Raw genomic sequence first — 25,177 nt, forward strand, 5'->3', positions numbered from 1 at the left:
CTTTTGATCCAACATTTGTAGAAAAGATATGACCTATCCTTAAAGGAGTAGTCCAGTGGTGACCCAGTGGTGAACAACTTATCCCCTATCCTAAGGATAGGGGATAAGTTGCAGATCGCGGGGGGTCCGACCGCTGGGGCCCCTGTGATCTCCTGTACGGAGCCCCGACAGCCCGCGGGAAGGGGGCGTGTCGACCTCCGCACAAAGCGGCGGCCGACACGCCCCCTCAATACAACTCTATGGCAGAGCCGAAGCGCTGCCTTAGGCAATCTCCGGCTCTGCCATAGAGATGTATTGAGGGGGCGTGTCGGCCGCCGCTTCGTGCGGGGGTCGACACCCGCTATCTGGCCGGAGAGCATGGCCTCCGTACAGAGAGATCGCAGGGGGCCCCAGCGGTCGGACCCCCAGCGATCTCAAACTTATCCCCTATCCTTAGGATAGGGGATAAGTTTTTCACCACTGGACTACCCCTTTAATGTATTTTTTTCTTACACTATAGCACATTTTCTGTTCTCACGTGGCTGTGGCTCAGAGATTGAAGACTTTCATTTAATAGCCTGTTTAAAAAAAAAATATATATATATATATATATATATATATATATATATATATATATATATAAAAAAAAAAAAAAGACAGGCCAAACTCTATGTAACAAACAGACCAAATAATTAGTTTGTGAACAGTTGCGCTTCCCTGTCTGTTCACTTCAGTTTTGGCTTGCTTTTTGTCTTATGTGGAGGCAGCAAAAGCTGCTATTCTTTTGGCTGTTGGAGAGGATTGTGTCTGAACACTGAGTGAGGAGACAAAAACATTACTTCATGTACAAGTACTCAACAGTCATTCATCAGTCATTGAAGAGAGTTTCAACCTTTTATGTGTTGGCTTGCAGATACACGCCTTCAAAAAATATGTTGTTCTACCCTTCTAACTTCCCTCTGCGCTTAGAAGAAGAATGTTAAGCTAACTTTATGTGAAAAGATCTAAACAAAAGCAAAGGTGGCTAATACAAGTGCAGCTGACTATGCAATACTGTGGTGGTTAGAACTACTACAATATGTGATACAAACATCCTTTAACACCTTAAGGACGAAAGGCATTTGGGTCCTGGTACTTAAGGACCAGGGGTGTACTTGCATGCCCTGGTCCCATTACCAATGTTTAAACTGCTATCAGCAGCCAGGACCTAGGGTTAATGCCGGGCATCACTGATCGGGCCGATTCCTGGCATTACCCCTTTAGACTAGTGTTTTCCAACCAGGGTGCCTCCATCAGTTGCAAAATTACAACTCCCAGCATGCCCGGACAGCCAAAGGCAAGCTGGGAGTTGTAGTTTAGCAATATCTGGAGGCACCCTGGTTGGGAAACACTGCTTTGGACGCTGCAATCAAAGTTGATTGTGGCATCTAAAATTAAACTAAAACAATCCGGGCAGCTCAGCAGAGCTGATCAGGACCATTGCAATGAAATCGCGTTGTCCCGATCAGCTGAGAGGACGGCAGGAAGGCCCTTACCTGCCTCCTCACTGTCCGATCGGTGATCCTCTGCAGGCTGGTACCGATAACACTGCTCAACTGAGCCAAACCTCAGCATTGAACAGTGCATGCAATCAAAAGATTGCATGGTATAGCCCCCTATGAAGGGTATAAAAAAAAGTTAAATGTGTAAAAAAAATAAAAAGTTAATAAATGTGAATAAGCCCCTCCCCTAATAACATTTGAATCACCCCCCGTTTCACATTTTATAAATAAAATAATGTAATAAAAAATAAACATAAACACATGTGGTATTGCTGCGTGCGTAAATATCCAAACTATTAAAATATAAGGATAGTTAAACAGCATGGTTAATGGCGTACACGTAAAAAAAATAAGTCCCAAATTTTACAATTTTTGTCCACTTCATATACCATAAAAAAAATGTATAAAAAGCTATTATGAAGTTTCATCAAAACAAAAATGGTACAACTACAGATCACGGCGCAAGTTATAGGGGTCAGAAGATGACAATTTTCAACATACTCATTTTGGTACATGTAGTTAAGATTAGGTTAAGTAGTAAAATAAAACAAATGACCACTGTGGTAAGGTAGAAAGGAATAGGGGAGAGCACACCTCTTGAAACACTAGCTATCCAAAGCACTATAGGAGCGTATATGCCGTGCAGCACTGGTATCCAGCAGCAAAAAAATGACACCAGCAGGGATGTGGCGAAGCGCTCAGAGGCTATTCCGGTTACTTCACGTGACTATGCACGCAACTAAGTAATCGCACTGCATCTTTTATGTCATGTGACTGCAAGAGTGACCATAGGAACGTATCAACAATGACGCTCGGCATCTGCAAAGAATAATGATAGTGAGAATCTTTAAGGGGTATTCCAGGAAAAAAAAATTTTTTTATATCAACTGGCTCCAGAAAGTTGAACAGATTTGCAAATTACTTCTATTAAAAAAACTTAATCCTTCCAATAATTATCAGCTGCTGAAGTTGAGTTGTTATTTTCTGTCTGGCAACAGTGCTCTCTGCTGACATCTCTGTCTGTCTCAGGAACTGCACAGAGTAGAAGAGGTTTTCTATGGGGATTTGCTTTTACTCTGGACAGTTCCCGAGACAGGTGTCATCAGAGAGCACTTAGACAGAAAAGAACAACTCAACTTCAGCAGCTCATAAGAACTGAAAGGATTAAGATTTTTTAAAGCAATTTACAAATTTGTTTAACTTTCTGTTTAAATTCTGCAAATTTGAGTAGCCGTATTAGTCCAGTGATGCAGATGCAAATTAAAAAATGTTTCAGTATCTTGTAATACCTATTTTTATTGGACTAACATAATTTTGTAGAGACAAGCTTTCGGGATTCCTCCCTTTATCAAGTCCAAAGCAAATCTCTTTTTGCTTTGAACTTGATAAAGGGAGGAATCCCGAAAGCTTGTCTCTACAAAATTCTGTTAGTCCAATAAAAAAGGTATTACAAGATACTGCACCATTTTTTGATTTGCATCTATCTATATATATATATATATATATATATATATATATATATATATATATTTTAATATATGCATATATATAAAAAATAAGCTTTTTCTAGATAACTTTTAATATTAAAAGTGTAATTAAAAATCAGAGCATGTAAAAACTGTATCAGAGTATGGCTATGAGAGGCTGTATAAGGCAATTAAATGTTGCTCAAAAATGGAGATAAATCTACTCGGTCATTAAAGCCTGCGGGACCCTGGGCGTTACATTTCAAAATCCAACGGGTCTCGCGCTGCATCAACAAGTTATGCCTGTCTCCTCCTTCTTCTAGTTGTGTCACATGTTCAAGGCCATTTGAGGACATTAGGATCATTTGCGTGACAGGTAACAAGGTGTTCAGCTAACCTGGGGATACCTTTCCCTGTCCTTAATACATATAGATGCTCTCTGAACAGTGTACACACCTGGCGTTTAGTTTTGCTAATATAAAACATATTACATGGGTACACAATATAGTAAACAACATAGGTGCTCCTACATGTAATGCTGTGGAAAATACCTCCCAGAATACAAAAATCTGCACAGGTATTAAATTGGCAGTACTTACAGCTGCCACACTTAAGATTGCCTATTGGGCTGAATCCTTTCAGCCAATTATTAGTTTCCAAGTTATTGCTTCTTTTTTTCTTATTTTTGATGTAATCTGAGACCGTTGTATTTCTCCTGTAGGTCACTACTGACTCTAATGCCTGCCTCTCATAGCTGGTAGGATCCGTATTGATCCTTTTCAGCCTAATAAACTGGCTAAAGGGGATACCCTTCTTATATGCATCGGGTGTGAGCTCCTGTAGTGTAAAATGGAATTTCTTACTATTTCTTCCCTATGTCCCTCTGTAACTACTCCCTCTGATGAGTCTATAATATTCATATCCAGGAATACAATTTGGGATCCTCCAAACACACTGGTAAACTTCATATTCATGTCATTTACTGAATTAATGTGTGTGACAAACCCTTGGAATAATTCCTCTGACCCTCCCATACCATTAGGATGTCATCCACAAACCTGACGTATGGGTTGTGGATGGAGAAGATTTATTTTCTCTCGAACACGGCTAGAAATAAATTTGCATATGTACACGAGATGGACGTGCCTATTGCCGTGCCAGTTTTCTGCTTAAACCACTGCTTCTCGTACTGAAAGGTGTTGTGGGAGAGAATGAAATGGGTGGCTTTGGTGACAAAATCAATGTACTCCACGGACTTCTCTGTGTGTTCTAGGAAATATCGTACAGCCTGTACACCCACATCGTGGGGAATACATCATTAGAGTCTTTCAAATAAGATGGAACTTCCAGAAGTAAAGGGCGGAGAGCCCAATCTAAATACTCAGATAAGTACTCAGTCAACGATCCGATCCCGGCCACGATAGGGCAGCCAAGGGGATCGGTCCTCGACTTATGTACCTTCGGCAAAAGATACCAGGTCAGTCTTTTAGGGTGAGTAGGCAGAAGCTTTTCAGCAGTATGTTGATCCAAAACTCCTTTTTCGGTATACCTTCTCGTCAATGATCTTAAGGCATTGAGAATCTTCAAAGTTGGATCTGTAGTTAGACATTCGTATACTTCCTCATCAGAGAATTGTCTGTCTGCCAGGTGCGTACACTGTTCAGAGAGCATCTATATGAATTAAGGACAGGGAAAGGTTTTCCCAGGTTAGCTGAACACTTTGTTACCTGTCTCGCAAATGATCCTAATGTCCTAAAATTTGGAGGCCTTGAACGTGTGACACAGCTAGAAGAAGGAGGAGACAGGCATACTTTGTTGATGCAGCGTGAGACCTGTTGGATTTTGAAAAATAATGCCCAGGGTCCCAAAGGCTTTAGTAACCGAGTAGATTTATCTCCATTTTTGAGCAACATTTAATTGCCTTATACTCTATCCCTACAGCCTCTCATAGCCATACTCTGATACTGTTTTTACATGCTCTGATTTTAATTACACATTTAGTATTAAGATACTCACTATCAATATTCTTTGCATATGCCGAGCGTCATTGTTGATACGTTGCTATGGTCACTCTTGCATGGTCTCTTGAATGGCATGGTTTTTTAAAATTTCACCGCAGATTTTGTTATAAAATAGGTGGTGAAGTCATTACAAAGTGCATATGGTGACACAAAAAAATAAGCCCTTATATGGGTCTGTAGGTGCAAAATTGAAATCTTTATGATTTTTAGAAGGGGAGGAGGAACAAACGAAAGTGCAAAAACGAAAAACTGCCTAAGTCCTTAAGGCCTAAATGGGCTTTGTCCTTAAGGGGTTAAGGGCCTACAGGTGAACCAATTGATATGGCAACAGTGCAGCCAAGTACTGTCTAACATAATTTCACATATAGAATTCTAACAAAGTGCTTAGAATCACTCATTCAACTAATGCTATAATTCCTTACCTCGTGCCCTCTGTCTTGAACTGGACAAGACTCACTGTCTGCTTCTGAGAATGATCCAGATTCGTCACTTGAGTTTGTTCCATATGACTGCTCACATTTTATCTGTGGCCGTACTTGATTATAAATTGAATCAGCTATTGAACAAGCCTCTTGATGATCAGTGGAGGGGAATCGTGGGCCTTGTGAACAAGGAGATGATGAAAATTCAAGGAGAGGAAGGCTACAAGGGGATCCACCACTGCCATCTTCTGCATATGAGTATGAGGAGCATGAGCTAGATGTCCTTGTTCTAGTTTCCAAAGGTGGAGAACGAGGGCACACTTTAATTGGCACAGGGCAACTAGTGTTTGGCCTCAGCCTTCCTGGCAATGGGTCTGCTATTAGCCCACCATGGGAAAAGGCATGCGAGCTGGGTAGAGATTGGCTAGCTCCTGCCCAAAGACCTTTTGGCACATGCTCAGAAAACTCTTTGTCCAAACTGACACCAGAATACGATTGCACCGGAGTGCTTATTTGGTCACAAGCACTTGAAGAGAATATGACACTTCTCCTGTCTAATTCCATTTCATGCTTAGAGGCATGCTCTGAACCAGTTCCTCGGAGAGGTGAAGCCATGAGGAAGCTAGAGGAATCTTTGTGAGGTTCACAGGATAGTTCATAATTCCCAGTGAAAGGGTTATATTCAGTTTTATGGTCACCCTGAGTTGCTCCCTTTTCTACAAGGCATGAAGGACTTCTGGCAAAATGTTGTTGGGAAGGACCCGGCAAGTCAGTAAATTCGGCCCCTTTTGCTCTACTAAAAAAAGTTCTTAGATTAGAAGAAGATGACACATTTTTGGGGCTATTAATGCTAACAGGGCTGGGTTGTTTCCTAACCATCTCAACATCTCCTTCTTTATCCCTGATGTCATTATCATCTCCAGACAAGCAAAGCGTGACACTCTCTTCATCATTATCATCATCTTGTGGCTCACTTTTTATCTGATTTAAAGGAAGTCCAGATTTTAGGCCAATTTCAGAGTTATGTTCACTGAATGTGCTTGTGAAACCTGAGGTACTGTGTGATGTATTGTAGACATTCTTAGTACATGCCAACTGGTATTTCTTATATCGTGGGTAGCGGATTATAGGATCCTTGTCTAAACTTTCTTTGTTTTCCCTTTGCATATTGGAATCAGGCAAAATAACTTCTTCATTTCTATCTGCTGCTTTCTCGACTGAACCAAAGTTGAAAGGCTCATGGTGCATTCTTTCCTTGGGGCAAGATATTTTTGAGGTTTCAGATTCCATAGTTTCCTCTTCACAATCAAAAGTCTCATTGTGCACACTCTGGCATGAGGTGTCTTTCTTACACAGAAACAAGCCATCCTCATTGTTTAGAAGCTGCGACTGAAGGAAGCGGAAGCAGGAGTCCTCCAGGTTATGCATACGTAGGAATTCGGCACATTGGATGACCTCTTGGATGTTTTCTCTGCTCAGTAATAGCTTCGCAGTGTAGGCAAACTGCAACAATGGACCAAATCCTCTAGCAGTGACCTGCAAAAAAAGAAAAAACAGGGAAATTGCCAACATTAATATCAGCACTAGAATTGTCCAGAGTCCCTCAAGTGTAGTGAGATAACCTGACAGCTACAATGTCCATACATAAACACAGTAAAGTAGCAGTTAATCTCCCATCAGGTCAGCAGTGACTCCACATTTAATAATTAATTCCACTCGCTTCTACACATCATGCCATGGTTTAAAAAGAAAGATAGATAGGAACACAGGCAGGATAACTTTAAACTGCATCCCTGATGGGAGAAAAAAATTTGCTATATCAACAGAAACAATTACATCTGCTTCTATTGGTGGATGAGGAATTACATTTTGCTAGGATTCATGGCTAGAATTCTGTTGTTCAATGTGTTATAGACAGAAAAAGACAAATTATGTATTTCCTTGCCAAGATGACTGCTGAGTCTTTACATCTGGCAACTGGCTGAATATATCAGCATGTCTTAGATGAAAGTGTACCGATTTAAATCTTTATACGTAATATAAATACATGTTACTGCAGAAATGTAACAAGGTCACTTTAAAGAGTAGGAATTGGTGGAAAAATTATCACAATTGCTTCAGTAGCAATGAGTTGGATGAAACCCTATCTTCTTCAATTTTCAAAAAAAAAAAAGTGTAAAAATGCAGCAAATGAAATGAGATAATTACCCTAGGCACTGTGGAATTACAAGAACAGCTCTAGTAAATCAAATACTTATTACAGATATACAGACCTGAAAAGTATTGTGTATATTATTAAGATTAATAAAGAAGAAAAATAAAGTTATAGAGGAAGAAAGTTGTATAAAAATTATAAATATATTACACAAGGGGAATTTACTTTTAGGATGTGTTTAAAGTAACCATAGATTTGGTAAGGCATAAATAGAAGCCCGTTGTAGTAATCATTGGTCATTAAAAGACATGCAAGCAATATTAATAAAAAACGACAAGACCGCTTTATGACAAGGTATGGGCTTCCCTTCTCTGAACATCTCTATTTCCTCCAGATATGGTCACCAAGTTGGGCTCGATTGTGGTGTCTTTGCCCACATAATTTGAGCAAATATGAGCAACTGTGTCGCCAGTGCCCTATGGCCAAGGGCCTTTTTCTGATATTTACTTACATTAGTTTAAATTCGCCGATGGACGATGATGCTCCCTCTCATAAATATATGAGCCATTAGCAGGAGGTGTTGAACAACCAAATTTCCAAAGCACAGTGGAAAATTATTTGGGAACGGGCTGCAAAAGCATCCATTTGTACAGCATAAAAGGAAACTCCGTATAAACTACTAAGGAGATGGTATTATACTCCTAACATACTCCATAGGTTGAATCCAGTCAACCCCCCGCAGTGATGGCACTGTAGGGGGAGATGTTGGATCAGCTTTCCACATTTTTTGGTCCTGCCCACTGATCTGCTGACTAATAAGGTCTTTGCCACTCCGGTCCTCTCTGATCCTGTGGTCTACCACCTGCATTTGTCCCTCTTGTCCCTGGGCAACAAACAAGTGAAGCTTCTACTTTATATACTGTTGGCTGCTAAAACTTTCATTGCAACTGGATCTTCTGACCCGTATTCTTTAAATAATTCTACGCCTGCAATTACTTTGGTGTGGAAACCATGGGATCGTTTCATGGATCTGCAACCTCCTTAGCTTCGTCCTTTTCAATTCCCTCTACCTTTTCTGTTCCCCCCACGTCTTGTGTGATGTTTGTTTTTTGTCTTACTTATGGTTTATGCCTCTGTGCCTCCATGGTGTGCCCCCAGCAGTTGCACAACTACAACTCACAGCATGTCCTGACAGACAAAGGTTTTCCGGACATGCTAGAAGTTGCAGCTTTGCAACAGCTGGAGGCACACTAATTATAAAACACTGGTATAGACTATGGGGAAGATTTAATAAACCTTGTACAGGGGAGCAGTCGCCTATAGCAAACAGATTCCATGTGTATAGTATGTGTAATACTGCTAGATGATATGTCGCTTTTCGGGGGTCCATGTGGTGTTTCAAGCTGCAGAAGGTCCTGTTTAAGTCCTAAGTACTTACAGATTGTGTTGTGAACACAGAACAATCAAAGGTTTTGTTACAAATAATAATCAGGGTAGCAAAAAAAAGTATTGAGAAAAAAAACAAAAACGCAAATTAAGATGCAAATTAAGTGCCAAAGATTTGAGAAGAATCACATTTGAAGCTACCAGGAACCCATTTTCCTCCAGTGCTGTGATATTCCAGAACTGTAACCTACAAGTACAAAGTACAAGGTCTACTGTGCTTAGAGACATGGCCAAGGTAAGGAAGGCTGAAACCTGACCACTAGAGATGAGCGAACTTACAGTAAATTCGATCAGTCACGAACTTCTCCACTCGGCAGTTGATGGCTTTTCCTGCATAAATGAGTTCAGATTTCAGGTGCTCCGGTGGGCTGGAAAAGGTGGATACAGTCCTAGGAGACTCTTTCCTAGGAATGTATCCACCTTTTCCAGCCCACCGGAGCACCTGAAGGCTGAACTAATTTACGCAGGATAAGTCATCAACTGCCGAGCCGAGAAGTTCGTGACGAATCAAATTTACTGTAAGTTCGCTCATCTCTACTGGCCACCACTGAACAAGACAAAAGTTAAAATGTCAAGACTGGGGCAAGAAATATCTGAGGACAGATTTTTCAAAGGTTTTATGGACTGATTAGAGGAGAGTGAGTCTTGGTGGTCCAGATGGATGGGCCGTGTCTGGATCAGTAACGGGCACAAAGCTCCACTCTGACTTAGATGCTAGCAAGGTAAAATTAGGGTACTGAAATAGGCTGGTACTATCAAAGATGAACTAGCTGGGCTCATATGTATAGGCCTTAGAGGTGAATGAATAATAACAACACAGACCCCCCCCCCCCCCCCTTTGAGAACTTGTAGGCCATTCTTAAATGAGAGATATACGGTGAAGGAAAACAGTACACCTCTCTAAAGAGTGTCTGGGAGGCTGTGGTTTCTGCTACACAAAAAGTCACCAGATCAAGAAACTGAAACTAAAAGAATCCTCAAAAATACAACTTGCTGATAACTGTGAACACAGTGTATAGGCATGCACACACAGCAGATCTGATTGGGTACACAGAGATGTCACAATCTGCTTTTTCAGTTTTACTATTACATTATCTCAGAGAAATATCACTGTAAACAACCAATGCAGCTCCAAAAGCTGGACACACATGCAAGATAGCTGTTGTTGGAATTGCTATTCTCTTCTGAGGGTGCCACAAACATGCACACTTAGATTGCCTGTGTTTGAACATCCATTGTCTTACATAAATGGGAACAAGCTACAGTCAGACACTACCCAGGAGTATGCAAAAGATTGGGATAGTTCGAAACACATTGACCCTGATTTACTAACATGATGCCGACTCTCTTTATCGGGTCATGTGACAATTTGTTTCGCACGTCCACTGCGATACTTTGTGTGACATATTTTACTGGTAAAAACCTGACAGTTTTCCAATTACCTGGAGTATTTTTTTAACCCGACTAAAGGGTGTGGTTTGCATAATTATGGGCGTGGTTTGCATAATTAGAGGCATGTTCCCAACATTTTCCTGAAAACCCGACAATTGTATTTAAAAACCCACCAGAACATTAGTGAAATACTGAACTCTGAACTTGAAAACCCGACTGCCTTAAAGGGGTTGTGCATTGCCCTGGCTTTCGGAGCTCCGCATGCAGCGTCCAGAAGTTCATTACTCCGAACGCTGTGTGCGGGCTTCCGTGTTCGCGGCCGCCGGGCGTGTCATCATGCCCGGCCCCCTCGTGACGTCACGCCCGCCCCCTCTACCAAAGTCTATGGAAAGGGGGCCATTAGATTGTTCAGTTGATCCCACCCAAATCGACATTTCAGCCTACATTTTTCTAGTTTGTATGTTTAGATAAAATGTAAAATACGAAGCCATTGAAGAAAAATAAAATATTAGTTCTGAACAGGATGGATACGAAATAACCTGACAGGACATAAGCACATCTATGCATAGGTTTCAGTCAGTTATGCTCTGCAGTAAAACAGTAAAATCACTCTTTCTGATGAGAAGGGATTTTCCTGTCCTAGCACATACATACAGTAAACAATCTTGTAACCAACTCATAACATTCCATAGTAGAGCTATTTCATCAGACAGCATTGGCTGAGATCTACTGAAAAAGAACAAAAGCAGCATTCATTTGTATCCTGGATGTTGTGCTCCACATTTCTTTAATAGACTACACAGACAATAGGTTGCACAACAGCTCACTACAACACTGCTTTCACATCAGCATGGAATTTCACCACAGTCACTCAGACTTCTGGCGTGATGACAACATGAAGCTTATTACACTGCTGCACGTATTGTATGGTAAGATTACAAGGGAAATGTGTAACACATAAAGCGTCTACCCTATTGACCGATGTGACATTCATGCTGCAACAGTGCCTGTCTCACAACAGAGATAGGAACAATGCGGACATATGACTACAGCGATTTTTAAACTCTATGTAAATCTACATTATTTATTCATTCAGAAACACATACACAGTAAAATCACAAACCAAGACAACAAACTGATATCAGAAGGTCAAAAGTCAAATGGCGTAACAGTGTCTACAGTTGTCTGACCTTTTACCTGTAAAAGAGAACTGATCTAAATGAAAACACATGCACACACCAGGTACGAATTCATAGAATAACAGGAGCTTTAGGGTGCGTTCACACGCTATTAACTAGCAGTGGGTTTCCCACTGCGAGTTATGCTACCATTTATTTGAATGGGTCTGTGGACAGTCTGCAATAGAGTCAGATTTGCAGACTGCCAGTGGACACGTTCAAATGAATGGTAGCATAACTTGTAGTTGCAAACCCGCTGCTAGTTACTAGTAGGAGTGATGAGCGTCAGGGGCCATATTCGAATTCTCAATATTTTGCGAATATATGGACGAATATTAGTCCTATATTTGCGAAATTCGCATATTCGCTATGTTTGTTCTCTTATTTTTTTCCATGCAAAAATCTGTAATGAAATTTTCATAGTGCGCATGCGCAATTATATTTTCTTCCCCCTAAAAAATGGATCATGGGACACAGAGTCAACAGCATTGGAGGTTTGCAGTTGCCTCAAATGTGCAACGCTCTCTCTCCCCACCTGAGCGGGTTGCGCATTTGAGGTAACAGAATAGGGATGGCCCCACACATCCCCTTCCCAGAATGATGATTCAGAGTATAGGGTTTGGGGCGGGCATCCATTTTACTTTTGGCTGTACTCTGGGTCATCATTCTGGGAAAATAATTGGCATATCAGTTCTAAAATTGCAATTTTCTTTCCCCCATAGTACACTTCATCCATTCCTGGAAAATAAATTTAGGAAACACCTGTGCGTTCAAAATGTCCTCTTTACCCCTATACCCATTCCTCAGGGTGGGTACTTTCTGTAATGGTGTCACATGTGGGTGTTTCATTTTTGTATTTTCCTCGGAATGTATGTAACCGTCAGCTACTGATATGCCATAGGCCACAAATACAAACTGACCTCTATGACTTCTGAGCCTTGTTGTGCGCCTGCCCAGCACGTTACCCCATATGTGGATGTATTTTTATAGTCAGGAGAAAAAGCCCTCAAAAATTTGTAACCCAATATCTCATATTACCCCTTGCATTTTAGTGTAAAAAAATCTAATTTTTCAATTTATGGCCCATTTTTCAAAAAACCTGTGAGGTGTTATTTCCCACTGTACCCCTTGTTACGTTCATTGAGGGGTGTTGTTTCTAAAATGGTGTCACATGTGGATTTTTTTTTTTTCTGTATGGGGCTTTATAAATACACATGACTCCCGACTTCAATTTCAACAAAATTTCACTCCTTCTATTCTGAGCATTGTAGTGCGTCCACAGAGCAATTTACATCCACATATGGGGTATTTTTTTTCCTCAGACGAAGTTGTTCTACAAATTTTGGGGGCCTTTTGCCCTATTACCCAATGTGAAAATGAAACATTTGGGGTAACAAAAAAAAATAAAATTTTTCACTTTTACGGCCCACTGTTCAAAAAACCTGTGAGGTGTAAGTACCCACTGTAACACTGTTACGTTCCACGAGGGGTCTAGTTTCAAAAATGTAATGCCATGTGTTTTTTTTTCTGCTGTCCTGGCATCATAGGGGCTTCCTAAATGCGGCATGCCCTCAGAGCAAAATTTGCTTCCAAAAAGCCAAATGTGACTACTCTTCTTCTGAGACCTGTAGTGCGCCAGCAGAGCACTTTTCACCCCCATATGGGGTGTTTTCTGAATCGGGAGAAATTGGGCTTCAAATTTTGGGGGATATTTTCTGCTTTAACCCTTTGTAAAAATTTGACATTTTTGGTAAACCAAGCATTTTAGGTAATTTTTTTTTTACATATGTAAAAGTCGTGAAACCCCTGTGGGGTATTAAGGTTCACTTTACCCCTTGTTACGTTCCCAAGGGGTCTAGTTTCCAAAATGGTATGCCGTGTGTTTTTTTTTTTTGCTGTCCTGGCACCACAGGGGCTTCCTAAATGCGGCATGCCCCCAGAGCAAAATTTGCTTTCAAAAAGCCAAATGTGACTCCTTCTCTTCTGAGACCTGTAGTGCGCCAGTCGAGCACTTTTCACCCCCATATGGGGTGTTTTCTTAATCGGGAGAAATTGGGCTTTAAATATTGGGGGGTATTTTCTGCTATTACGCTTTTTAAAAATTTAAAAATTTTGGGAAACCAAGCATTTTAGGTAAAAAATTTTTTTTTTTACATATGCAAAAGTCGTGAAACACCTGTAGGGTATTAAGGTTCATGTTACCCCTTGTTACGTTCCCCGAGGGGTCTAGTTTCCAAAATGGTATGCCGTGTGTTTTTTTTTTTGCTGTCCTGGCACCATAGGAGCTTCCTAAATGCGGCATCCCCCCAGAGCAAAATTTGCTTTCAAAAAGCCAAATGTAACTCCTTCACTTCCGAGACCTGTAGTGCGCCAGCAGAGCAATTTTCACACCCATATGGGGTGTTTTCTGTATCGGGAGAAATTGGGCTTCAAATTTTGGGGGGTATTTTCTGCTATTACCCTTTTTAAAAATGTAAATTTTTTGGGAAACCAAGCATTTTAGGTAAAAACATTTTTTTTTTTACATATGCAAAAGTGGTGAATCACCTGTGGGGTATTAAGGTTCACTTTACCCCTTGTTACGTTCCCTGAGGGGTCTAGTTTCCAAAATGGTATGCCATGTGTTTTTTTTTTGCTGTCCTGGCACCATAGGGGCTTCCTAAAGGTGACATGCCCCCCAAAAATCATTTGTCGCTCCTTCCCTTCTGAGCCCTCTACTGCGCCCGCCGAACATTTTACATAGACATATGAGGTATGTGCTTACTCAAGAGAAATTGGGTTTCAAATGCAAGTAAAAAATTTTCTCCTTTTTACCCCTTGCAAAAATTCAAAAATTGGGTCTACAAGAACATGCGAGTGTAAAAAATGAAGATTTTGAATTTTCTCCTTCACTTTGCTGCTATTCCTGTGAAACACCTAAAGGGTTAATACACTTACTGAATGTCATTTTGAATACTTTGGGGGGTGTAGTTTTTATAATGGGGTCTTTTATGGGGTATTTCTAATATGAAGACCCTTCAAATACACTTCAAAACTGAACTGGTCCCTGAAAAATAGTGAGTTTGAAAATTTTGTGAAAAATTTCAAAATTGTTGCTGAACTTTGAAGCCCTCTGGTGTCTTCCAAAAGTAAAAACTCATAAATGTTATGATGCAAACATAAAGTAGACATATTGCATATGTGAACCCAAAAAAAAATATTTTGAATATCCATTTCCCTTACAAGCAGGGAGCTTCAAAGTTAGAAAAATGCAAAATTTTCATTTTTTTCATCAAATTTGGGGATTTTTCACCAAGAAAGGATGCAAGTTACCATAAAAATTTACCACTAAGTTAAAGTAGAATATGTCACGAAAAAACAATCTCGGAATCAGAATGATAACTAAAAGCATTCCAGAGTTATTAATGTTTAAAGTGACAGTGGTCAGATTTGCAAAAAACGCTTTGGTCCTTAAGGTGTAAAATGGCCTGGTCCTTAAGGGGTTAATGTTCTCTGTTAGGTCATGTTGAAAAAAATCTTTTGGGAAACTACAGCATTGGGGCAGATTTCCTATTGCAAATGTACCAGAATCCTGGTATTATTTGCATCAAAAAATTTTATCATTTGTGCCACATATATTATGAATTTGATACTTTTTAGACACTTGTCTCCAGTGTTCAATAAAAGGGACATGGCCTTGGTAAAATGAACGTGGTTTTAGACTCCACACTGTATGTCAGAAAGGACTGCTGGGGCAAGATTTTAGTGCAGTTTAAGCCAACTAACAGTTGGTCTAAACTTAGATTAGACAGTCTAAGAATAGGACAGATTTAACAAACAGCATGATACACTTAATTTAGACATTGTAATTGTTAGACTAGACAGTATATCTATTTTTTCTATGTAGTAAATTTGAGTAGCCGTATTAGTCCAGTGATGCAGATGCAAATCAAAATATGTTTCAGTATGTTGTAATACCTATTTTTATTGGACTAACAGAATTTTGTAGAGACAAGCTTTCGGGATTCCTGCCTTTATCAAGTCGATTTGCTTTGGACTTGATAGAGGGAGGAATCCCGAAAGCTTGTCTCTACAAAATTCTGTTAGTCCAATAAAAAAGGTATTACAAGATACTGCAACATATTTTTTTATAAGAAACAGTGTCTCGTGCAGACAATGGGGGGAGGGGAGGGGGGGGGGGGGGGCGACAGTAGCAGTATTTGTGGATCAAAACTACCATGAAAAAATTCTTCTATTTTCTTATTGTAAAGGTATTTAGTTGTTGCAGATCTGTAGACAAAACTAACTAAACTTTTCTTCTCACTCTTTAGGATCACATGTTCATATGGAATGAAGAACAAAATAATGAAAAGTTAAGGCAAACACAACAGAAACACCTTGTGTAAACCCATAAGACCCATAAGATCTGGTCATAGAAAGCTAAGAGTGATTTTTTAAGATTCAGTCTTTCTATCACATTTACCCATAATTCACAGAGTACACAAAATGCTACATATACTTCTTATTTTATTTAGAATGACATTATTACTATTACCTTAGGTTATTCCCAGAAATGTTCACTCATTGTTGTTACGTTGTTCACATTTCTGTTTGTTACATTCTAATATAAGACAACTCCTGATTTTTTTATGCACATGGGCCATTAAAGGACTCCTCACGCCGCAGGAAATACTTTGAAACCTACTCTACATGCAAGCTACTGATCATTAAAATTCAAATGCTGAGATTCAGCATTCACTTGCCATTGTTCTTTAACCTCCGTAGCCCCAGAGGAATTCTACACAGAGGAGATATAACTTCACCATCTGAATGAAAGCCAGCTTACCTAATAAATGTGAGATGAATTCTGTCTGGCTATAGATTTCAATCTCGAGCTTCTTCTTCATAGTGCATATTATAATATGCTAGCTTGTAGACTGATAAATAACCTCTGTCTTTGCAATACTGGCATGTTCACTGTTCCTAGCATCCTGTTTTAAACAGAAATTCCTTCCAGTGTTCTATGAAGTGTGAAAATGCACCAATGCCTTTGTTATCACTATGCTCAATATCAATATCATGCATTTACTTCCTATAATTTTCACCTTGAAGCGCCACTTTATTTCTGCACTCTTCATCAAGAAATTGCTTTTATAGCATCTTTCTACTAGAATGAAATTAAACCACTTGTATTTTTTTATAGTTATACACAGCTTAACTATTTGATGAAAAAAAAACACCTTTCTAATATTGTGTAAGCCCCTCTCAAGTCACCAAAAAAATCCCAAGTCACTGAGGCTTTGACTGAACAAGAACTCTGACAGTGACATGTGGTATATAGCACCAAAATGTTTGCAACAGATCCTTTGAATCTGTTAGGTTATGTGGTTGGGGCTTTTCCAGCAAATTTTCTATTAAGATTTCGGAAGGCAACATCTTAAATGATTTGTCATATATCTTTAACTAATCCCAAAAAATGTTTCGAAGGTAGAGCCTGTATCATTAAACTGAAGAAAGAAATTGAAGGGGCTATTAGATAATAAATGCACAAATACACATGACATGTACTTTGTTAGCAACAATGTAGGTGGAATGTGACAAAGTAATATTTACTCAAAATGTCAGGACTCAAAGTTTCTCAGCAGCATATTACCCAAAGCAACACACTATCTCCACTGGCTTATCTGCTTACCATAGTGCATCCTGGTGTCATCTCTTCCCAGGTAAGCAACACAAAGGCCCCCACCCACTCACAAAACAAAGGCCATTCATCAGACCGGGCCACCTTCTTCTACTGCTGCATGGTTTCAGAGACTGGCAGCATGGACACACTTTGGCAGCAATCTGCAAAGCACTGTAAATTCTGACACCTTAGCCTGTACAGAAGTAGTACAGTAGTATCAGTGAGCCTTGGTTAACCATGTTCACACCTTCACCACCTCTCCTGCCTTGGACCCATTTTGGTAGGTACTAACTACTGCATAAACCCTCCACAAGCCTCATTGATCTAGAGATAATCTGATCCCGTTGACTAGCTACTACAATTTGCTGTTTGTCAAAGTTGCTTGGCTTCTTATGCTTGCCCATGTTTACTCTTTCCAACACATTGGGGGATTTATCAATGTTGCTGTGGGTGAACTCTTTTTTTTTGCCTTCATGTTGGGTGGTGGCAAATGTATTAAATAGTTGTATAGCAAGTGATAAACATAGTGCTAGTGCACTTTTTTTTCCAAAATGACTTTCAAGACACCACTTTGTATGGTTAGGTTACTCTGCTGCGACTTTTTAACCAGTGTGCCAAAATGTGAGACTTTTAATAAATTCTTCCCACATCCAGTTTTGTAAGCTAGGTTAGGGCTGGTATAGATTTGCGACAAATTAAAGGCTTTGCAACAAAATATGTGACTTTTCACCAAAAGTCGCACATTATAATTTCATGACTACTGTGGAAAAACCACTTGATTTTGACATACAGTCATGGCCGTAAATGTTGGCACCCCTTACGTTTTTCAAGAAAACTAATTATTTCTCACAGAAAAGGATTGCAGCAACACATGTTGTGCTATACACATGTTTATTCCCTTTGTGTGTATGGAACTAAACCAAAAAATGGAGTAAAAAAAAGCTAATTGGACATAATGTCACACCAAACTCCAAAAATGGGCTGGACAAAATTATTGGCACCCTTAACTCAATATTTGGTTGCACACCTTTTGGAAAAAATTACTGAAATCAGTCACTTCCTATAACCATCAATAAGCTTCTTACACCTCTCAGACGGAATGTTGGACCACTCTTCCTTTGCAAACTGCTCCAGGTCTCTCTTATTGGAAGATCTCTCCCCAGGTGTTCTATGGGATTTAGATCTGGACTCATTTCTGGCCACTTCAGAACTCTCCAGCGCTTTTTTGCCATCCATTTCTGGGTGCTTTTTGACATATCATTGTCCTGCTGAAAGACCTAAGATCTTGGACCCAAACCCAGCTTTCTGACACTAGGCTGTACAGTGTGACCTAAAATCTGTTGGTAATCATCAGATTTGATGATGCCTTGCACACATTCACAGCACCCAGTGCCAGAGGCAGCAATACAACCCAAAAACATCATTGATCCTCCACCATATTTTACTGTAGGTACTGTGTTCTATTATTTGTAGGCCTCATTCCATTTTCAGTAAACAGCTCTATTTTGGTCTAATCTGCCCACAAGATGTTTCCCAGAAGGATTTTGGCTTACTCAAGTTAATTTTGGCAAAATGTAGTCTTGCTTTTTTATGTCTCAGTGGGGTCCTCCTGGGTCTCCTGCCATAGCGTTTCATTTCATTTAAATGTTGACGGATAGTTCACGCTGACACTGATGCTCCATGAGCCTGCAGGACAGCTTGAATATCTTTGGAACCTGTTTGGGGCTGCTTATCCACCATCCGGACTATCCTGCGTTTACACCTTTCATCAATTTTCCTCTTCCATGCACGTCCAGAGAGATTAGCTACAGTGCCATGGGTTGCAAACTTCTTGATAATGTTGCGCAGTGTGGACAAAGGCAAATCTAGATCTCTGGAGATGGTCTTTTAACCTTGAGATTGTCGAAATTTTTCCACAATTTTGGTTCTCAAGTCTTTAGACAGTTCTCTTCTCCTCTTTCTGTTGTCCATGCTTAGTGCGGCACACACAGACACACAATGCAAAGACTAAGTGAACTTCTCTCCTTTTTATCTGCTTTCAGGTGTGATTTTTATATTTCCCACACCTGTTACTTGCCCCAGGTGAGTTTGAAGGAGCATCACATGCTTTAAACAATCATATTTTTCCACAATTTTGAAAGGGTTCCAATAATTTTGTCCAGCCCATTTTTGGAGTTTGGTGTGACATTATGTCCAATTTGCTTTTTTTCTTCCCTTTTTTGGTTTAGTTCCAGTACACACAAAGGGAATAAACATGTGTATAGCAAAACATGTGTTACTGCAATCCTTTTCTGTGAGAAATACTTCATTTTCTTGAAAAATTTGAGGGGTGCCAACATTTATGGCCATGAATGTACCTACACAATTATAAGAAAATCATTTACTTGAAAATTTTGACACAAATTTAAGGAAAAAATATAGTCTACACACAATGATAAATTCCACCCATAGACTTCAAGAATTGACTGGGACTTGTTGCCTAAAATATCCCAGATATTCACTCAACCTGTCTGTAAATTTAATGTTATAGCATATCAGAGTTTATGAATGGGCAAAATTATCTAAAGATCCCTAAGCTATTGTCATTGGTTACAATGATTTGTATATGTATTTTCTGTTTTATATGCAATTGCTAGAGTTTGTTGCAAGCACTATACTCATGCTGCCATCTTTCAGACACTGCCAGACTAAAAACAAGAATGATGTCATGTCCATGTGATGCTCTAGAACCAGAATTTAAATAACCTCTGTAGCATCTATTTCCAAGACTCTGATTGCTTGGCACCCCAGACATACATGAAGGAATGAGGCACGCCATGCCAAAAGTTTGGAATTAATTTAGCTTCTGTCAACAACTTATGCTCGTGCAAAATGCAAGCTTGCAGTGTGTAGCCAGAAGAGGACTTATACGGTAACACAGACAACATCCAAAGACGTTCATTACAAACTCACACACACTGTCCAGACACCTGCTTTTTGCCTGTATTGCTGCTGGTTGTGAATGCCGTGTTTTGGACTGTCTCATACACTTGGGAACACTGAATGGGCTAAATAGAGTACTAAAGCTATTTCTAGAATGTAAATTGAAAATAGTTCCCTTTCTGAGGCGGGCTTGCATTGAGAAATGTGTACAAGTATAAGCACATACTCGATAAAGTGTCATTTCCTGGGAAATGCAAAGTAGCTTTCTTCCAGAATGGAAAGAGCTCTGGTGCCATCTATTGGAGATAGCATCCCTACAAGTAAATGCTTGACTTCTTTAAAGGGGTACTCCGGCACTTAGACATCTTATCCCCTATCCAAAGGATAGGGGATAAGATGCCTGATCACGGGGGTCCCACGTTAAAATCAGTCCCCGGAGAATGTTCGCTCTGGGTCTGATTACTGTCGATCACGGGGCCGGAGCATTGTGACAGCTGTCATGCCCCCTCCCATAGGTTGGCGTTGAGGGGGCGGAGACGGAGCGTGACGTCACACGGGGCAGAGCCATGATGTCACTATGCTCCGGCCCCGTTATCGACAGTAACCAGATCCGGAGCGAACATGCTCCGGGGACTGATTTTAATGGGGTACGGCATGCAAGTTCACGGGGGTCCCCAGCGGTGGGACCCCCGCGATCAGGCATCTAATCCCCTATCCTTTGGATAGGGGATAAGATGTCTAAGTGCGGGGGTACCCCTTTAAGAAACCATAGAACATTAACAGGGATTAAAAAGCAAACCAGGATCTCTCCAAAAAGAAAAGTTCCTGTTCTTTGTCAAAACAGAGGAGGGTGGTAGATAGATAGCAGAGCAGCCTTTGTCTTGAGACTGAGGGGGTAAGGATTCTTCTTGAAGAAAGTGCCAAAAGGCATGTGCTTCACTGTTAAAATGGAAAAGGGAGATCTTGCTCTCAAACCCCACAAAATCTGTCCCCTGATGGGTAATTTAGAGAGAGATGCTAATGCTCTGGGCATGTTCTAAGTCTTTTTAAAGGTGTTAAGAACTGACTTGCAGAGATGCTCCCAACAGATGGCACCAGAGAGCTGGTTTTCTTTATCCTATCACGCCCCGGCTGCAAAAACCGATAGTGGCACAACGGGAAAACGGAGGAAGGTGAGTTCTTTTTTTTTTTTTGCAGCCCAGGCACAATAGGATAAAGAAAACCAGCGCTGGAGTATTCCTTTAACCATTAAGCATGACTGGTTTCCACATGCCTGTTGGCATTCTCCTCAAGGAGAAACCTTAATCCCAAAGTTTCCTGGTTAATGTCACTGGATGAAAAAAAATTGATTACTGTGGGGTTTCACTAAAAGATTTTAAAAAATATGTAGAACAAGTATGTACTAGGAATGGGCAACCTGTTTGATGGTAGCTTGTTATACACACCCTTCAATTTCCTTAGCAAAATAAGGTTACACATAAAAAACTAATTTACAAGTTGAGTCAATGTTAACAGGATATATGATCACTGCTATAAAATAAAAGCACTGTCATATACTAGCCGCTGTGCCCTTTGAATGTTTGCATCACAATTTATGGTGATATGTTTAATAGGTTTTGTCGGAGGCAAGTATCCAAATGAGAAATAATTCTGAAGTGGCTGCAAAGAGGGAGAGTTATGAAAAGCTATTAGTGGAATTTTATGGAATGAAAAAATATACATAGACAAAGTCACCCTGGCTGAGTGGAAGTGCTGAGCTGTTAACAGCACACTCAGAATGTCCTCATTGTAGAACATTTTTTTTCCTGGATACATTATTTATTTATTTTTTTTAAATAATGCTGTCAGCATAATAAACTGTAGTATGTAGGGAATGCATATTACATATACAGGTCCACATACTTCTAGTAGTAAAAAAAAAAATAACAGAGCTGATAGGCTAATGGGGATGGGGGGGGGGCTGAAGAATAGGGCAGACTCATAGTTATGAGTGCAGCCATAAGGGGAGCATCTTCCCCTCCTCTACTGGTTGTACTAACAGACGTGAGGGAGGCAGTGGTGTTAGATGCTCTCTACTAATGAGTACTTATGAGTACAGATTTCGAGTCTGCTGTATTCTTTCAGAAAACCTATGAGTTAAATGGCACAAAAACATGTGCCATTGTGACTACTGAAAAGTATGAACATGTAGCTACAATATGATGTGAATCCACTTATGGCTCTGGCTTAAAACTGCAGTGTGTGACAAAAGCCTAACAAAGTTTTTCTAATTATTGAAACACTATTATCTCAATTTGACATACGGTAATAGGGACTTGCTGTTTTCCGAGAAAGTATATTTTACTTAGTTTGTGTGGACACTAACACACCACACAAACTTCCACAACAAATGTACTAAATCTATAAACAATACAACCAATTGCCTTCCTCGGGGTCAACACAAAAGGGAAAAGGGTTGACCTTGATGGACTCTCTCTTTTTTATCTTTATATACTATGTAGCCAGTTACTTGATAATAGTTTAAATGAAAAAAAAAATACATTTATTTCTCCTTTTTCTACAATCAGTGTAAGCAGACGGTACCAAGTAAGGAAATCATCAAAGAGAACAGGTCATCCCCAAGTATGTCTCTGTGGAAAATGTTAGTGTATAAATCCTCAATGTATACAACTGGACTATCCAGCAGAAGCAGTATTCCAAAAGAAAAAAAATCTGGCATAAAAACAGCACTATTCTATTGGGCAACCAGACAAAGCACAAGAAAAGCTCACACATTTCAAGCGTTACACTCTTTTTGGGTTCACACAAAGTATGTTCAGATAAGATTAATTTCCCCTATACCTAGTAGGACTGCATCTTTTTCTGTTTTACTAAATTATCCTTTTGGCACAAGGGTAGGTGCAACACAGTATCCTCGGTTTAGGCTTTCTTACTACTGTATATGCGTTGAGCTCCCCCCCCCTTTTTTTTATATTTGGGGTGAAAATCACGCAAGAATTGTGAGGACACCGTCACACACAGGTACAGACACTATATTACACTAACTTTACAGCCCCTGTAGCATAGTCAGATAAAAAAAATCCTGGAATACCACTTTAGGCTAGCTTCACACTATGGCATTTCCGCCTGCAATTCCACTTTGAAATTGCAGGCAGAAATTCCGCTTACTAAAATGTATATTATAGTGAATGGGTTTCCGTTCACAAATTTACACTTTGGAATTTGTGAAGCGGAATTTGTGAATGGAAAATCCACTTGAAGATTTCTGCCTGAAGAATGGCGTGGCTCATTCTTCAGGCGGAAATACTCACGGAACACATTGCAGTCTATTGGAGACTGCAGTGTCCGCACGGTCCTAGCACTGACTGAATCAGTCGGCGCTGGCCGCACACGGAATCTCCGGGTGGAAATTTCCTGCCCGGGGATTCCGCAGTGTGAACCTATCCTTAATCCTGCAGTCATATTCCCTTCTGAAGGAAAATGACTGCAGGATCAGACTACAGAGGTGGATTTGTTGTCTGTTACCATGGAGACACAAAATAGTAACAAATCCTAAGTTAAGATAAGTAAATTGGAGAAATAAAAAGATAAACATTGGCAGTTTTTTTTTTGTATTGTATCACAGTTTTTTTTTTAATAATTAAAGCCAGACATTAGTAATTATTTTAGACCTTAGCATAATCTGAAGTCTGGAGTTGTCCTATTTTATGGGAGAATGCTAAGGGCATTCTCTGTGTAGAGGTGAGTAAGCAGGGAGGGGGAGGATGGGAGCTCTGACCATTACCTATTGTGAATGGTAGATTGGTTATATGTGTTTCACTTTACATTTTTATCCTGCCTATGATGTAAATGAGGTAACTGCTGAAAAGTGAATTTAAATATAGAGTATGTTCATTCTAAAAATGTGGTGAAAGCAATAGGTCATTTTCTTTTTATTGACGGATTGCCTTGATAGACAACCCTGCTTGAAAACAGTGTTGCCCTAGTCCTGTAAGAAGAACTATTGTGAAACATAAATCAGATCAATCTGGTAATGATCTTTTCTATCCAATGAAATTTCATTATCTAAGGTCATCCAGACACAACCATGTAAATGTCAAGAAACATATGTGTTTGATTTGTCTGTTTACTAGAAAAAAAAGGTGATATACAGAATCTCTGCGTTAAATTGATCAAAACCTAACAATAATACATGCTTGTCCTCACAAAAAAAAAAAAAAATGACACAGTCTTCTGATGTACACCAGCTAAAAAGCATGCAATTTGTGAAAAATGAGGAACGGATCAGCATTAGGGATGATTTAAAAGTCACACATGATAAAATCCTGCACAGCATTAGAAGAGAATAGAAAGAACCTATCATCATATCACAGCTTTGCAGCAGAAAGCAAAGAAGAATAAGGCCATACAATTTGCCTAGAATTAATAGGATGAGTCAACAGAACCAGTGCTGACAATGAGGAGATATGCACACTGCATAACAGACTTTGTCTCAATCATTTTTCAGATTGGATTTCTCCCCAGGAGATATGGAGTCAGACGGGTGAGAAGCTGCTGGGAAGCAAGTTGCTAAGCTACTTGTCCTTCCCCTTGTTGTCACTGTCACCTTCAAGGTTGTTTACTAAGAATGAACACTATCAGGAGATTGAAGAACTGAAGAAGCCTCTTTGTCTCAGGCGAACAGAAAAAGGTAGAAGTTGTTTGTCTTAATGAAAATTGTCATTTTTCTCAGTGCAACAGAAATGACTTATGTCCTATCAAGGAAGACTTTAAAGGCTGGAACTAATGAGATGTTCTTGTGACACGTAGGACAATACATAATAATAGAAGTACATGATGTCACATTTAACACCTTAAGGACCCTGCCCATTTTGACCCTAAGGACACAGCTATTTTTCGCAAATCTGGGACGCTTTTACTTATCTCTGGGATGCCTTTATTTATCATTCTGATTAGAGACTATTTTTTCATGACATATTCTACTTAATGTTAG

General features: G+C 39.8%; 2 protein-coding genes across 5 annotated transcripts in view; one reads left to right on the plus strand and one right to left on the minus strand.

Moving 5' to 3' along the window:
* The window catches only part of GJA10 (gap junction protein alpha 10), a 141,960-nt gene extending 125,517 nt beyond the window's left edge, over positions 1 to 16,443 (plus strand). The window contains exon 6 of the transcript XR_008891279.1: positions 15,911 to 16,443. The gene's annotated coding sequence lies outside the window, so the exon portion shown is untranslated. The remainder of the gene's footprint in view (positions 1 to 15,910) is intronic.
* Positions 1 to 25,177, minus strand: part of BACH2 (BTB domain and CNC homolog 2) — a 304,321-nt gene that overhangs the window by 34,964 nt on the left and 244,180 nt on the right. For all 4 annotated transcript variants that reach the window (XM_056566115.1, XM_056566113.1, XM_056566114.1 and 1 more), the window contains one exon: positions 5,430 to 6,965. In XM_056566115.1, the coding sequence (XP_056422090.1) occupies positions 5,430 to 6,965 (1,536 nt within the window). The remainder of the gene's footprint in view (positions 1 to 5,429; positions 6,966 to 25,177) is intronic.

The sequence above is a fragment of the Hyla sarda genome, chromosome 3 (genome assembly GCF_029499605.1).
Source record: "Hyla sarda isolate aHylSar1 chromosome 3, aHylSar1.hap1, whole genome shotgun sequence".
In the NCBI taxonomy this organism is placed as follows: Eukaryota; Metazoa; Chordata; class Amphibia; order Anura; family Hylidae; genus Hyla; species Hyla sarda.